Here is a 15993-nt window from a genome sequence, read left to right as displayed (position 1 = left end):
CGGGTTTATGGTGGAGCACACAAAGAAAAGAAAAAATCACAACATCCGGTTTGTCTTGCTTTACTTTCTCCTTGGTCTCTCTTCAAGAACTTCGCAGAGGCTGCAACCGAGGCTAATGTAGTGTTAGGTTATTTCACAGAGTTATATATTATTTCCTATGAAATGGGCAGACCGCGTAAATGTAGCGCATTGAACTGCAAAAATAAGACACGGACGGGTTTGACGTTTTTTAAGTAAGTATTGTATGTCCCTAATGCCAAAGTAAGCTCAGGCTGCTCAGCTGAGTATCTGTACGTTAGGTCTGTGGGTTTGAAATGCTTTCGACGGCAAAATAATGACATTTCACTTGGTAAATAGTGAAATTAATTGTTCATTTTCATGTTCGTTTGCAATGTGTTTGAATGGTGTCTAGTGTCTATGTCATAGAGTGGAAAATGCCATTTGGTTTAATGTCACAGAATGCACAGTGCCATGTAGAGCAGCATGATAAATGGTTAACTTTATATTGTGTTTTATTGCTTTATTTATATTTTGTGTTTCATTTTGATTATGCATGCTGTGTTTCATTTCTGTGTTATTTGATGAGTGCCGTGCGCTATGATAGCGATGGACAATGAACATTATGCCACAGTATTGTTTACCTGTCAGGTAGCCTAACCAACCAAGGCGTGTGCAGCCTATGACACAGACTGAGTCAAGACATTCATTCGCCAGTGAAAACTCCACGCCCAAATAAAAGGTCCACCTAGATCCCAATCATCCCACCTCAAGCTCTCTCTGCTCAGACAGTGCCTGCGGCCCGCCAGACCTCTTTCTCTCTCATGTCCTCTTCTCCAAGTTCTCCCTACATGTTGTAGGCCAGATCGAAATACTCCTCGTCTCTCCACGCTGTGCCCGCGGACCGGACTTCTCTCCTCATCTATACTATCGTGGGTCCGATGTCCTCATCGCGGGAAGCACCCTATGATCCGACGGACCATTGCTCCGAAGTTGTTGTGACGGCGGTGGAGCAGCAGACTAGAGATTGATTATTGATGTGCTCTTCCTACTCCCTTTGAAAGGAAAGTAATGACGCCAGCGTGTGTGTTCTATCGTAGTTTAAAGTGCCGGTTGGAGAGGGCTGTCAGCCTGTCACTCATTGTACCGTATCTGTTTAAACAGCGGAGCGTCAGGACGCCCGGATAGCGGCGACGCGGAAGTCCCGGACTGGACAGTGTGGATCGGACTAAACTAAATTAGCTGTCTCGTCACGGTTGTGGCGAGGCGCAATACCCGGATCGCATTCACTACTGGACTGGACTGTGGTATTTCTAACCCCTGAATCACTGACTCTCTCCCCTATAGTTTTAACAGTGCTGCTTGCTGTGTTCGTGCCCTGCCCGCCGGTTGGCCGCTCTGCCCATGCCCGTCCGACGTGCGATTGGACGAAGGGGTTTCGCGGGCGGTCACTCTGGATCTCTGATTGGCCACCGACGTGACGGGACCCGCTCTCGTTGGTTCGTCGATTCTCAGAATCTTTCGGATTATGCTTCTCAGGTTCGGCTTAACCGCTGGCCGCTGCATGGCGTCATTGGCGTCCCTGAAGCTCCCTTCCTTCCCAGTCGCGTTAGGCCGGCCCCTGGCTCCATTAGCCACGCCCCAACCATTCGTGGCAACAGTAGCGCGTGGAAGGGACACGTTATTCCGACCAGTTCCTTTCCCCTCCATCAGGCGCCCCGGCTGGCCAGGGGGAGGTAGTTTTAGAGACCAGGATTACGGCATGTTTTTGTGAGGGTATCTACCCTAGGGGACACGGGGAGAACATGCAAACTCCACACAGAAAGGCCCTATCGCCAACCCCCGCCTCGGGTATGGGCACTGATGACGCGGAGGAGGGAACACGCCGCCAGTGCCCACAGCGTCCCCAGCGGGAATCAAACCCAGGACCTTCTAGCTGTGAGGCGACAGCACTACCAACTGTGCCACCGTGCCCCTGTTGCCCTTCTTGTGTTAGGACTTCTCCTTCGCCGCCAGTGCCCACAGCGTCCCCAGCGGGAATCGAACCCAGGACCTTCTAGCTGTGAGGCGACAGCACTACCAACTGTGCCACCGTGCCCCTGTTGCCCTTCTTGTGATTGGACTTCTCCTTCGCCGCCAGTGCCCACAGCGTCCCCAGCGGGAATCGAACCCAGGACCTTCTAGCTGTGAGGCGACAGCACTACCAACTGTGCCACCGTGCCCCTGTTGGACTTGTCGTCTAACCGCGACTTCTCCTTCGCCGCGGCGGTGGCGGCGGCGTCGTCGGCCTGGGCCTCGGCACTGGCAGGCCCGTCGCTCAGGTGGTCCTCCTCGTCCGTCTCCGTCTCAGAGTTTCTCCAAACTCTGAGTTTGCGTCAAACACGTCACTTTTTGTAGGCAACTTCATGTTCTTCTTATTCGCCTCGGCGGCCTTCTTGGCCTTGGCTTCCACGATGGCCCGTTTATAATCCAGAAGGACCTCGCGACAGTCCTCCAAATGGGCCTCGGGCTCCCAGGTGTCGTCATCAGAACATTAGTTCTTCCACCGGACCCGGTAAAGCACCTCTCCCTCCTCCACCTGCACGTCAATGATCCTCTCCACCTCGTACTGAGCTTCTTCCACCTCATCGTCCTGGTCGCTGTCCGCGCCGCCGGCCTCCACCCGCTCCGCTTCGCCTGCCATGACGATCCGATTTGGGCGTGGAGTTTTCACTGGCGAATGAATGTCTTGACTCAGTCTGTGTCATAGGCTGCACACGCCTTGGTTAGAGCACCTGACAGGTAAACAATACTGTGGCATAATGTTCATTGTCCATCGCTATCATAGCGCACGGCACTCATCAAATAACACAGAAATGAAACACAGCATGCATAATCAAAATGAAACACAAAATATAAATAAAGCAATAAAACACAATATAAAGTTAACCATTTATCATGCTGCTCTACATGGCACTGTGCATTCTGTGACATTAAACCAAATGGCATTTTCCACTCTATGAAATCTACGTTTACGATTAATTTAATGTTTTGCCATGTCTAGGTTTCCACTGCACAGTCCTCAAAGACTCAAAAAATGGCTCAGCGCTATGAAGCGGGAAGATTGGCAACCCTCTCATTTACATGTGCTGTGCATTGATCACTTTGAGGATCAGGACATTGATAGAACTGGCAGATGGGAAAAACTTCGAAAATATACGGTGCCCACCAAATTCTCGTTCCCAGAGGAAACGAAGAAAAGGAAGGTACGACCATCAGAACATGAAACATGAGTATGAATCAACTATTGAGAGTGAATCGAAGAAAAGTTAATTAAGCCAAGACTGTTTTAATTGAAAGGTTTCTATTACATGTTTTTTTTTCAAGGTTGCCACGTGCATGTAGGCTTAATTTAATAAATATTGACCTATAGATTCCTATTCCTAACACCAATTTATCCGACCTTTTTGTCAAATAAGGAAGCTGACTGAGGTACTTTCAAATGGCTTCTTGTACTGTACTTCTTAGTGTCTAATGGAATTATGGAGAAATGGTGTTAGTTGGTTCTTGGAAATGTGTCTATATATAATATTTAATATATGTATCTGTAATTCTGTATCCTCAACAAAGGAACCTGCTTCTTCTACTACATCAAATGGAAATCCAGCTATACAGAACGAAGGGCCATGCCAGGCGACAAAACACACTCCACGGTGAGCAGCCAGGGAAATGTGTCTCTTTTTTCAAGGAAATCAATAGGTTGCTCGTGCAGTAGTTCTACAATTCTCATCTGATACCCATTTCATTCGAATGTCTTTTTTTGGTAAATCATGGAAAATACCTTTTTGTGCTTTATTTAGCAATAGGGAACCTATTTTGTTGTTTTAATCTCTAATCAACACATTTTCCATAAATACTACATTGTTTTCTTCTGCTTTTAAGGATCAGTTACCCTAAAAAGTTTGTCAAATGGTCCACCATAACAGATGAAGCACTGGTGCAGATTGAATCCTTCCCATATTTCTTTCATGGTGATTACTGTAAACCACAGGTAATGGCTGCATACTGTATATGAGTTGATACAACACATTTTGCTGTATATTTACTGTATTCAGACAAAATATGTATTATGATAATAATCACTACATATACACAAGCACAACATACTGTAGGCGATGTATTGTATTCAGTGAGAAAATCATAAAAATACTGTTTGATAGAACGGCTGTGATATTACATACATTTCATGTATTCCATATACACAGCCATACACATAACTGGTCGTTTTTATTGTGTACATCTATCAACAGGATATTCAGTGGGCTCCAGATAATTTCAACAAAGTAAGTATAAATTTGTGCTGCTTGGTTGAATTCTGATTGGTTAGTCACGCCATTCTGCTGTCTATTATGTCTCATAGTGGACAGACTACTGCTCAATTACAGACCTTTCACAATACAATAAGCCCATTCGTAAAACCTGTGACAAGCAACTGTAGAAAGTAATGGACTGCTTCATCAAATGCTGTTGTCCATTTTCTCATGCAGACAGTGTGTGAACAATCTGGAAACATAATAGAGGTAGGTACTTATTCAACATGATTTTGCTCTCCAAGACCCCTCAGTATAGGGTCACAGACACTAATAAAAATCACACCCGTGTGAACTGAGTGGTGCAACTCTCCCCCCACCCCTCTCTCTCTCTCATTAGCAGGCAACAGTGCAGCACTATCCCTCTCTCTGTTTCTGGCACAACAGCTGGTACTCATTATACTGTTGCTCATTAACGTCACATAGGTGAACAACACATAGGTGAACACGGACATTGCTGTTCCTTGGAGTGGTTGCACCACTCAAAAACCTGTAATGAAAACTTAATTGTACTGATAATTTATCAATTTGTAACTCTGATGATAACTCAGATGAACCTTACTCATTTGGTTACATTAATACATTTGTACTCTGAGTTTGTCCCAGAGTTAAATGAACACTCAATGAACACAAATTTGTCTACTGCACATCATAATTACCTCCCCTATAGGTGAAAAAGCCATGGCAGTGGCTTGGTGTGGATGTCAGAGGACCCTTGCCTGCAACACTGAATGACCATAAATACATCTTGACTGTGACAGACTACTACTCTAAGTGGTTGGAAGCCCTGCCAATGCAGTCGTGCATCTCCTCAGAAATTGCAGGACACGTCAAGGTCATCATTTCTCACTTTGGCTTCCCTTTAAGGATCCTCTCTCGGCTACCTCAGGACATAGTTGAAGAAGTGAGCTCCCATGGCCATGTCAACTTCCTATGCATCTTTTATATACATTATTTGTAATGACACATGCTATTGCTATAATATTGACTTGAGAGTGGCCTATATCTCATAAGAATGCACTGTGAATGTACTGTATTTACTTTAGATCAACAGAGACTTGAAGGAAATTCTGAACATCAGTGTCTCTCTTGTGGTCCATCATCAGCAGACTGGGACTGTGGACGTGGTCACGCAGCACTTGACTGACAGGTCTTGGATCTCAGCACTTTGTGAATCATGAATACAGTACAGATTGGATGAAAAGACATTGCTACATCTGTATCATTATGTCCCCACAGTATGATAGCTGATCTAATAGCTCAGCATGGAGCTGACTGGGACGTCCACCTCCCTGCCAAGGTCTTCAGCCTCTGCTTCAAGGAACACTCGGAGACAAAGGAGAGGCCTTTCTCAGTGCTTTGCTGTAAAGGACGCCAGCCTGTTCATGCCCCCAGGGGACTGAACGACGTAAGTCATAATTCTAACATGGCCTCGTCATGACGGTCAAATCAGACTTGTGGTGGAGACATTTTAAAATATGTTCTTTCTACTCTGCTTCACAGTATGACTACTCCAAGATACAGGACAGTTCTTTTGTTGTTCATTAGATATTTCAGATGGATTGGGTGAGCTCAGTAGTAGTTTAAATCAAATCAATAAATGGAAAAATAATGTATCCATATTGTTTTAAAAGGATATATATATATTATTATTTTTGTTTCTAGTGTTGTCATGACCAAAATAGAGACAAATTTGGCTGGACAAATGTGGACGTACAGTAAGAGAGAGGGCTGGAGGGAAAGACGATAAAATGCCATCGTCGTCTTTGTGGACTGCCACGTTATCTTCTACATACAGTACACTACCAAGGACACTGGCCAAAATGTTTTGTATATTTCGAGGAAATGGAGTGTTACTGATTCACACATTTTCCAAGTAGGGCTGGGTATTGGAGCCTGCTACATTTGAATAAAAATGTTGGAAGTATTTAAAGTTGTTTCATTCTGAAGTCAGTGTGACACTCCATTTAATTGAATTCTGTTATTCCAAAGATAGTTTGCTGTTGTGGATAGCAAGGATGCTTGTATTAAATTCCATTAATATTGTAGTTGTTGCATTGGAACGTTAGTATTGAGATGAAATTCTGCGTTATAGCTCTGTTATATCCTTCTTACAACCTTGTTAGGAATCTACCTAATCATGTTTTTGTGAACTAAACATGGCCTCTTAGAACTGGCTAATTACAGTATGAATGGAAACCATCTAGGTTAATTGATTTGGAAAACTTTCAAGGAAACATTGTTTTTTGATGCACAAGTAATAGTAGACAAACATGGCTAGATAACTAAATCGTTATTGATTCCCGGAGGGAAATTCAGGTATCGTAGCAGCAATAGCAAAAAAGTTGAAATGAGAGGTACAGGTAAAAGTAAAAACAAAATAAATAAATAAATAGTTATGCTTAGATACTGACTGTCATGGGCTGGACAATTAACTGAAAATATATCTAAAACTATATTTAATTTTTCTTTATATCAATGAATCCACACATCTTTTCTATTATTATGCTCTTCGACCCCAATGGGGCGATAATTATCGTTCTGTGCCAGGTGATCTTAGGTCGGCCTTGTTTCCTTTTCCTTTTTTTATATTTATTTACAGTTGACTAAATTGATTAGTCTGAGTAACCACTCTGCCCTATATGATACTTTGTTGTACAATGGTGGCGTACAAAATTTGTGAAAAGCTAAGACATTGTGACCATGTAGATCTGTAATTAACCGTAATCTAGGAAAAAGTCAATATTCAGTGCAGGTCTGGAAGTTCACATAGGAGTCAAGTGATGATGGCACAAATGACTGACCATGACCCTTTGTGGTGTGCTGAGGAGGGATGAGCGTGCTCCTCACCTCATCAAAGAGGACACTTCATCCAGTGAAACGCCATGCAAAATGTAAAGAAGACAATGGCTACTAAATGGTAAAAGCCTAAAGGTGCATTTATATAGCACCTTTTATCCAAGGCGCTTTACAGAGATTGCATTACATTCACCCATTCACACACACGAAACACCGATGCCGGAGGAAACCATGCAAGGCACCAACCTGCACATCGGGAGCAATTAGGGATTCAGAGTCTTGAACAAGTACACTTCGACACTAACTCTGGGGGAGCCTGGCAGGTCGCTCTACCCTTAATAATAATAATAATAGCTCAGATTTATATAGCGCTTTTCTAAATACCCAAAGCGCTTTACAAGGGAACACTAGGAACAGACTTTATTAAGAGAAAAAAACAAAATAAAACATAACAGATACAGGGTTAAAAAGATAAGCCCCAGACTGGTAGAATGTGCAGCAACTGTTGCACACATTGAAGGACCTGAGCCGCCCTTAGAGTATATACTCTTAAGGAACCGCCTCAGAAAGAAAAGCCATGCAGTTTGTTCATAATGTACACCCAACCCACCCAGGAAGTTGTAGGTGCATAGACAGTCCATAGACAGTGTGCAAAGAAGGCGTAAAAATGTGTGTATGTGGTACTGTATACTATATAGTCTATATGTGTGTGTTTGTGTTTTATATTTATTGTTTGTGTAATTTTTGCACGAAACTAGCCTAATATATATATAATTATTTAACGTATATTGCATAAATGTACCCCTCGACCACTTGCATAAATGTATCTCTCAACAATCTTCCTCAATTTGACTGATTACCCATAACTTGACTGAGGTGAGGTATTGGGCTATAATCACTTACTGCCCTCTTCTGGAAATAATAGCAGTTCATTCTTGAACCTCTTGCTTGACAGCTGTTGTGATGGTCGCGGTGCAGCATGGGATACCTTGCAAAAAATAGCAGCCAGTATTGTAGCTGCGTCAAGTTGTAAACAAAATAACCACAAAACTACAGATTAACTTGATTGCATACAAAATAAAAGGTTAATGTTGAATTTATTTACTTATTTTAATTTTTGCATAAAATATTGAGGCTCAAGCAACTTCATCCCAATCCCGAATACAAAAAGGGTTCCAACCTACAACTGGTTGAACCATGTAACATTTTCACATGTTGGGAGGGATTGTTCTGGCTATTCTTTATATATTTCAGTTTGCTTAAATACTTGTTTTGAAAGGAGCATTAAAAGCAATTAATTTACAATATAATATTCCCATAACATGCAGACTTGCAGTCTTGCAAATCCCCAAGGAACACTGGTCAATTCGTTCTTTATTGTGAAATCACTGACCGGAAATCGCGTTTTTCCTCAACAGTTGCTCACTCAACATTCAACGGCGCAGTGTGCAACCAACCGAAAGCAATGGTGAGTGTTGGAAAAAAGAAATTGCTTGTCATTTCACAACATGGATCAACGAAAAGTCTTACTTACGTTGAACGTTCTGACCAATATGTGTGTTTGAAATGTGCGGTGTCGAGCTGAGCTCACTTCGTTTCATTAAACCACTATGGAGACGCTGATGTCTTTGTTTAGCTAGCTGAGCTCCCAGCTAACAGCCAAACTAGCACCAAGCGAACCTAACTAGCTAACATAACCCGTTGATGTGCGTGTTAAAGTTGTTATTTCAACTAAGTTAAACTAGCTATACTGTTAAGTGTGATACACGTAGCGCCAGCCGGTGTTGCTATGTAGGCCTCTTGCAGCTTAGTTAAAAGTTAACGGAGTATGTCTGTCCGAAATGCTAGCATTAACTTTAGCCTCTCAACTGCTACACCCTACCTATAGTACCTACAGCCTAAGTCAAATGGATGAATCTGGTGCAGAATTACAAGTGTATACAATATTCAACATTGTTTGCCAGTTGTCGAATATGGGTTCATTAGCTACAGTAGTAGAAATGTTCACATTCTTGATTTACACACTTATGTCATATTGGGTGGAGCTGTCTAATTGGCTGGTTGCTTAGATCAGTGAGCCTTTTAAATGTCAGGGACCCCAGTTTGACAAGTATTAAGTCTATCTCTGGGACTCGTTTCTGGTACCCCAATCTACACTGCAAAATCCTTGGTCTTAATTAATTGAACTCTGATGTACAAATGGACGAAGGGCCCATTTGGTTCCATTTCCGCACTCGGTTAAATTTGTTGTTGGTAATCGCTGGTCTCCGTACCCCATACTGAGAACCAGTGGCCCAAGTACTGAATCAGTTACTATCTCCCCACACAGACTCCACTGAGGGATGAGGGTTGTAAATATAGAAGCTGGAACTTCTACTGGTGCTTGAACACGCAGGGCAAAATTGTACACAAAATAATTTATATTCAGTATATCGCATAGTGGAGTACACATGATCATTGCCACTTCAACTAATACTCCAGAAAAAAACAATCATGACTTGGTTGCTAAAGCCAACAGCAGGGGATGTATGTCAGGTTTCACCTGACAAACACTGTTGATGTTCATGTTCATTGATGCTTTTTACAGCCACCTACAGTAGATGTACACAATATACCCTGCCTAGTGAAATCAGCTTTGTGTGTGTGTGTGTGTGTGTGTGTGTGTGTGTGTGTGAATTAATGATTTCCATGCTTTCAGATCTAACTCATGTGTATAACATTACCTCCCCCTCTTAGGATGTGTTTCTAATGATCCGACGTCACAAGACAACCATCTTCACAGATGCCAAAGAGTCGACCACGGTTTATGAGCTGAAGCGCATTGTGGAAGGTATCTTAAAGAGGGCACCCGAGGAACAGAGGCTGTATAAGGTATGTTATACCGTATGCTGTACATAATCTCTCAAGACAGATTTTTGAAAAACACATCTGTTGTGTACTAAGAAAATCCTGATAAAAGTGCTCCTAGCCTAGGACCTATAAGGTGCACAGACCCTTGAATTTGAAGTATGTTTTGTTTTACCCAAATACAATTCAGTGACTAAGATTTAATGCACCAGTGTGTTTGCAATTAAACGAGGACTGGATACTATTTCATTTTGACATTACTGTAGTGTTGAACGACAATACACTGACACGACAACGCGTATTCAGGGCGGAGTCACCACCCCCAGGGTAAGTTGTGATTTGCTCTCGTTCACTGCAATGCAATTTGCGGCATTTTCAAAACAATATTGCGCAGAGTAGCGATTATCAAACGTATTTGCAATGACATAGGTTGAAAGATCTGTTGCCCGTAGACAAGGCACGTTACCTCCGCAGGTTAGATATTATCGGCATAGATGTTTGTCCGTATGTGATTAAGGATTGGAAAAAGTGTTTCGTGTCAGTGTATATGCACATCATCCATTGCCATTCCTATCGACCTCTGGCGATTTAGTTTTGGAGAATTTTCCACATTTGTCGTGTCATGTGGTGCCGTACATGGGTCTCTGGTGATCCAATTGGCTTCATCTGTGTTGGCGTTTATATGCTGTGGCTGTGGGGATGCCTTGCCAAGGGGCCTTGGTCAGTTGCTCCTCCATTATAGAAAAAAGTTGACATTTTCTTAGTAGTGAGCATTACAGTGTGCCAGGCTTGATGGATTTGGATTTTTCTGAAGCCGGTTGGCAGATCTCGCTAACCGTGTACTTAAAAGGTGCTGAAGAGGTTTTAGATATTGAATTTTAATGATTTTATTTCTATAGCAACTTAAGAAAAAGCAATAGCACATTAATTTAAAACACTATCTGTTGGCATATTCAAACATTATCTGTTAGCTCTTTTTGCAGTGCAGGAAGAACCAGATAGAGCGGCTGTAACATTAGCATAAAATTAGGACAATCCTCACAATTCACGTATTGAAACGAGCTTGCTAGATGTTAAAATTATTATTAATATTTTTTTGACAGATGGATTGATGGATTCCCAGATTGGTTAAATAATTGGGTGTCACTGTGTGTTTACAAATTTAGAAACGATGTACTCTGGTCTAGTGGTGAACAGTGTTATATTTCCCTATCATTGTTTAGAGCAGGATTTAAGTACACTTGGCCAAGGACAGGGCACAGACCGTGTTGCCAACCCACCTCAAAAAACAGGTCAAATATCGCGAGAGAAATCTCACCTCGAAAAACAATAATATTGCCATATATATTTTATTCCTAATAATATACACACCTAGTTAGGGCTTAATAAGTGGAGACACCAGACCGATTCTGTCTCAATGTGATTCACACTCTTCCCCAAACCTATGGGGAATTATAGTATATACATCAAAGAAATGTTAGCTTGTTATATTTGTCAGAAAAGTCACTGCGTTTTTAAAACAAGCCCAAATAACGGCAACCCACATCTTTTATTTTTTCTTCCCACAACTCTGGGACGAGTCGCAGTAAATAAGCAGACTTGGCAACACACCGGATAACATTAAATGTTTTTGGTAGCCATTCTAGCCAAATGGGGTCCAGCTGACACAACACTTACTCCAGGCTTCTATTATGACAGTCAGAAAGTTTGGTTGCGTAGAGTTGATGAGTTGATCCAAGGCCTTTTGAATTGGAATTGTATTACATCTTCTTCCATTGGCATTAAGAATAATGGAGAGACATTTTGGGCCAGACTAAGCAATTTTCACACTGAGGCATTGGTTAATGTCTGTACTGTTGCATTTTTTAGGATGTCATTGTGTCACTCCCCATCTTTCTCCCCACGTTTCCTATCAGACTGGCTGTATACTATCACCCCCCCACAACATGTAGTTATAAAACATTTATAAAATAAGTGTCATTGATTGGTTAAAAAAGAGGTCAATTTAGAAAATGTAAATCATCCAAATAGGGTCTTATTTAGCACAACCATTAGTTTACTATATCTGTTCTTAGTAGAAATATGAGAAACCTTTTTATTTTATTTTGCACCTTTTATTTTGAGGTGTGCTAGTAGTTGCCCTGTTAAAAATTACACCATACAGGTTTCATCATCTAAAAAAACTGAAACACTAACAGTATCAACCATGTTAGGAAAAACTGCATTCTGCACATGATGCTGCAAGCCTTAACCAGAGGCCCTACTATTGAAAACATGACTGATGCATAGTGCTGCACAATTATTGCTCAAATGTGACTCTCGATTTTCCTCCACAAGAATTGAGATCACGATTCTATTCTAATTGTTTTCATGAATCTTGATCTCGATCTTTTTTTTTTTCTTCGATTAATTGTGCAGCACTACTGGTGCGCGTACATTTAATGATCTGGCTCTACTGTTCTTTTGTTTTTATCATGCCAGGATGACATGTTGCTTGATGATAGTAAAACACTTGGAGACTGTGGGTTCACAAATCAGACTGCCAGACCCCAGGCCCCAGCCACTGTTGGATTATCTTTCCGGTTGAGTGGTAAGATACATTGTTTTATAAGATTTCCTAAGAAGCATTTACGTATCCTTGTATAAAGCACTGGGTGGCTTTAGCTATGAATGTTACTTTGTATGCAAGTTGTGAAGTCTAAACTAGGCCTGTTATTTTATAGTTTAGTTTATCATCACAGCTAATACAGTAAAAAAAAAAATCATTTTCCTCTAATATAATTTCAAAAAGTGAAACTTTCATATATTCTCGATTCATTGTGTATAAAGTGAAATGTTTAAAACCTTTTTTTTATTCATCTTGATGATTATGGCATACAGCTCACGAAAATCAATGTCCCAAAATATTAGAATATTTCATGAGATCGCTGTACATTGACAATAAATTGAATCTCATAATCAATATTATATCTATAATACAGAAATGTTGGCTATCTAAATAGCATATAGTATAGTATATTAGTGTATGCACTATGCAGTCAATACTTGTTCTGGGCTACTTTTAAACAAATTATTTCATCAATGCGGTGTGGCGCGGAGGTGATAAGCCTGTGGCACTGTTGAGGTGTTATGGAAGCCCAGGTTTGCTTTGATAGCAGCTGTAGGCTCATTTGTGTTGTTGGATCTAGTTTCTCACAACACAACATAGATTCTCTGTGGGGTTCAGGTTATGCCAGTTGGCTGGTCAGTTAAGCACAATAATACCACCATGGTTGGTACACATATTACTAGAACTTTGGGCTCTGTAGGCAGGTGCCAAGTGCTGCTGGAAAAGGAAATCGGTATATCCATATCTTGTCAAGATGTACAAAAGCACACAGTGCAAATTCAAGGTGGTGTACTGACCATGGTGTGTTACTGTGCTTAACTGACCAGTTTCCATAACACCTCAACAGTGCCACAGGCTGATCACACCTCCATGCCACGCCCCATTGATGAAATAATTTGTTCAAAAGTATCCCAAGTATTGAATGCATAAATTAACATACTTTTCAGATGGTTGACATTTCTGTATTATAAATGTGTGTTTTTTTCTTTTTAGATATGGATTTTTGATTTTCATTAAATGTATGCCATAATTATCAAGATTAAAACAAAATGTTTTTAAATATTTCACTTTATGCGCATTGGGCAATGAATCTAGAATATATGAAAGTTTCACTTTTTGAATTATATATTTTTTTAGAAGGACCTGTATATCTCAAATAGAGACCAACTGGTTGCTCAAAGGAAGGTGCTTCCAGGATCAGCGGAAATGTAGACTTAAAAATGAAGAGGATATCCGAGTACACAAAAAATGTGGAGGAGAGAAGTAGTAGTAGTTCGGACATGCGCCCTGAACGCACTGGTGTGCTCTCTTGTCGTTTGTTTATTCAGTGCACTCGGCACACCTTCGTGTGCCGAGTGCCTGCACTGAGCGACCCTACCCTGAAGCTGGGGTTGTCCGGTGTCGGCGGTGTGAATGCGTCACAGCTGTGGTCGTTCGTAAATAAGGCACACTGTGAAATCACCGCCCACCACACTCGACAAACTGACCACATTCCCGGTGCGCATTTCCGAACACACCCGTAAAGTTAAAACAAATTTATTCCATGAGCCCCCAACCCCAACCCTTCACATTTTTGAGTGCCCGGATCTCTCCTCTCTTTGTTTCTAATACACTTCATTTTATCATCTACTGGCTGAAGCCAGACATGGACAAAAACATGAACCTAAAATCTCATCTGCAAAACAACTCTTAAATTGAAACCTAATTTACTTAAATTAATTCAAAACACACACACACACACACACACACACACACACTCACACTATTCATGTCAATTTCCCCTTGCTCTACTAATAGTTAGTTCATTAACACTGCAGCTGTTCTGTGTCTGTTTTGTCATTCTACCTCTTCACTCTCCCAGATGATTCATTTGAGCAGCTGAGGATTGAGACCTTCTCTAGCCCCCCAGAGCTTCCTGACGTCATGAAACCTCAGGACTCGGGCAGCACAGCCAACGAACAGGCTGTACAGTGAAGGAAAGAAGGAAGCATGGGGGTGGGGGCGGGGGCGGGGGGGTGCTGAACTGGTGAAATGTGGGAAGTGATGCCTTGGGGGAGTTTTACAGACTATGGAGCTTCAGCTCATCAGAAAAATTACCAATACGGATTCCCTTTTTCTGAATGAGTTAGGGGTGTCAAACAAAAACATTGATGCTGAAATGTATGAACGCATGTTAGACAAATTGATAAATTCACACCCTTCTAATATTACCTGATGGATTTGTCACAACACTGTCAGTCATCCATGGGATTGGTAAAGGCTGAACACAAGAATTGTACCTCTTATTTAATTAATTCTAGTCTTTATTTAGGTTAAGGTTATTGTAACCTTACTTGTGTTTTTTTTATTCTTTTGGGGGGCTCAGTGGGTGAGTGACTTTTTCTTCTTTTCTTTTTTTCTTTTGTGTTTCTATTAGGATTTAACATTTTACTCTTTGGCCTGGTTGTATTTGTTGCAACAGTAGCTAGGAGTTTTGTGCATCTGTATGTTACTAGTTTCCTTTGAGAGAACGTGTGCATGAAACCAATCTGAAATAAAATTGATTCATTTGTTGGCATCAGAATAATATAAAGTAGGAATGCACATAAGCAGAGACCTGATACAGGTTGTTGACATTTTCCTTTCATATCAAGAATTGTATTTTACAGTTTCTCTTCGTAATGTCTCAGAACTTACTATAATGTAATGTTACCCTCTCTGACAGACTCATGTCATGATCATGCCAGCTTCACTGCTAGTGAGTCTGTCAATGTAGTCTATCATTGTCCAAGATACATAGACAGGAACGTTTAGAATTAAATGACTGACAGGCGTGGTAGCAATCAAAATTGCTGTGAAGTGGTTCTGAATCTCAATCTACCTTACTAGTCAAATATAGAAGGTATATACTTATTCTCCAGCATTCGATTGGAGCTGACACTTGCCATAATCAAAAGACATTGTAGAACTGTGCCTATGATTTGCGGACTACGCATTTCCCTCTGACAACAGATTTACCATTCATTATTCTGAAAGTTGTGTTAAACACTACTTAATCTAATTGTTATAAATTTTCTTCCCGTGGAACCAAAGGAGAATTGAAAAAAAGGAAATGTTATATACATTTAAATTCTGAATTTTAAAAAGCTGGATTGTTTTCCCATTTTTTTTACCCTGTTAAATGAATATTTGAATGTTTTACCAGTTCATGACTAGGATTTAATTGAGATGAGATATTGCAATGCATTTAAATTGCGGTTTGTTTAAAATGGGACGTGATCAAAGCTGCACCTGTAACTGACTTTTAGTTAACATTAAAACAGCAATTTGTTTTATATCCCTGTGAACTGTGGTTTGTTGTAGGGATGTTTTTGATTGATTGTCCCGATGTTTTGTGCGCAAGCAATGCATAGG

General features: G+C 41.1%; 2 protein-coding genes across 3 annotated transcripts; both read left to right on the top strand.

Moving 5' to 3' along the window:
* The first annotated feature begins 59 nt into the window (after positions 1–59).
* On the top strand, positions 60–6273 carry LOC308324845 (gypsy retrotransposon integrase-like protein 1). Of its 2 annotated transcripts, none has more exons than XM_080777156.1 (11): positions 60–233; positions 3041–3242; positions 3607–3689; positions 3919–4027; positions 4287–4319; positions 4524–4556; positions 5017–5250; positions 5393–5496; positions 5586–5754; positions 5850–5912; positions 6012–6273. In XM_080777156.1, exons 1-10 carry the CDS (start codon positions 163–165, stop codon positions 5892–5894), a joined length of 1083 nt encoding a protein of 360 aa, XP_080633282.1. In that variant the 5' UTR covers positions 60–162; the 3' UTR covers positions 5895–5912; positions 6012–6273. The 2 variants fall into 2 exon arrangements, with proteins under 2 accessions (XP_080633282.1, XP_080633283.1); XM_080777157.1 differs by having other exon boundaries at positions 5850–5924.
* A 2290-nt stretch (positions 6274–8563) lies between these two features.
* Positions 8564–15916, top strand: elob (elongin B). Its single transcript, XM_080775714.1, has 4 exons — positions 8564–8613; positions 9882–10016; positions 12474–12582; positions 14462–15916. Exons 1-4 carry the CDS (start codon positions 8611–8613, stop codon positions 14572–14574), a joined length of 360 nt encoding a protein of 119 aa, XP_080631840.1. The 5' UTR covers positions 8564–8610; the 3' UTR covers positions 14575–15916.
* The last annotated feature ends 77 nt before the right edge of the window (positions 15917–15993 follow it).

Source organism: Protomyctophum bolini, assembly GCF_963924005.1.
Source record: "Protomyctophum bolini genome assembly, chromosome: 11".
Classification (NCBI taxonomy): domain Eukaryota; kingdom Metazoa; phylum Chordata; class Actinopteri; order Myctophiformes; family Myctophidae; genus Protomyctophum; species Protomyctophum bolini.
This window is presented reverse-complemented; position numbering and strand designations above follow the sequence as displayed.

Bases quoted from the DNA above. Each gene is read 5' to 3' on its own strand.
- elob (XM_080775714.1), top strand. The intron at 10,017-12,473 runs GTATGTTATACC...TTATCATGCCAG, and splicing joins AGGAACAGAGGCTGTATAAG to GATGACATGTTGCTTGATGA. The intron at 12,583-14,461 runs GTAAGATACATT...TCACTCTCCCAG, and splicing joins ATTATCTTTCCGGTTGAGTG to ATGATTCATTTGAGCAGCTG.
- LOC308324845 (XM_080777156.1), top strand. From the start codon at position 163: ATGGGCAGACCGCGTAAATGTAGCGCATTGAACTGCAAAAATAAGACA. The intron at 3,243-3,606 runs GTACGACCATCA...TCCTCAACAAAG, and splicing joins AGGAAACGAAGAAAAGGAAG to GAACCTGCTTCTTCTACTAC. The intron at 4,028-4,286 runs GTAATGGCTGCA...ATCTATCAACAG, and splicing joins GTGATTACTGTAAACCACAG to GATATTCAGTGGGCTCCAGA.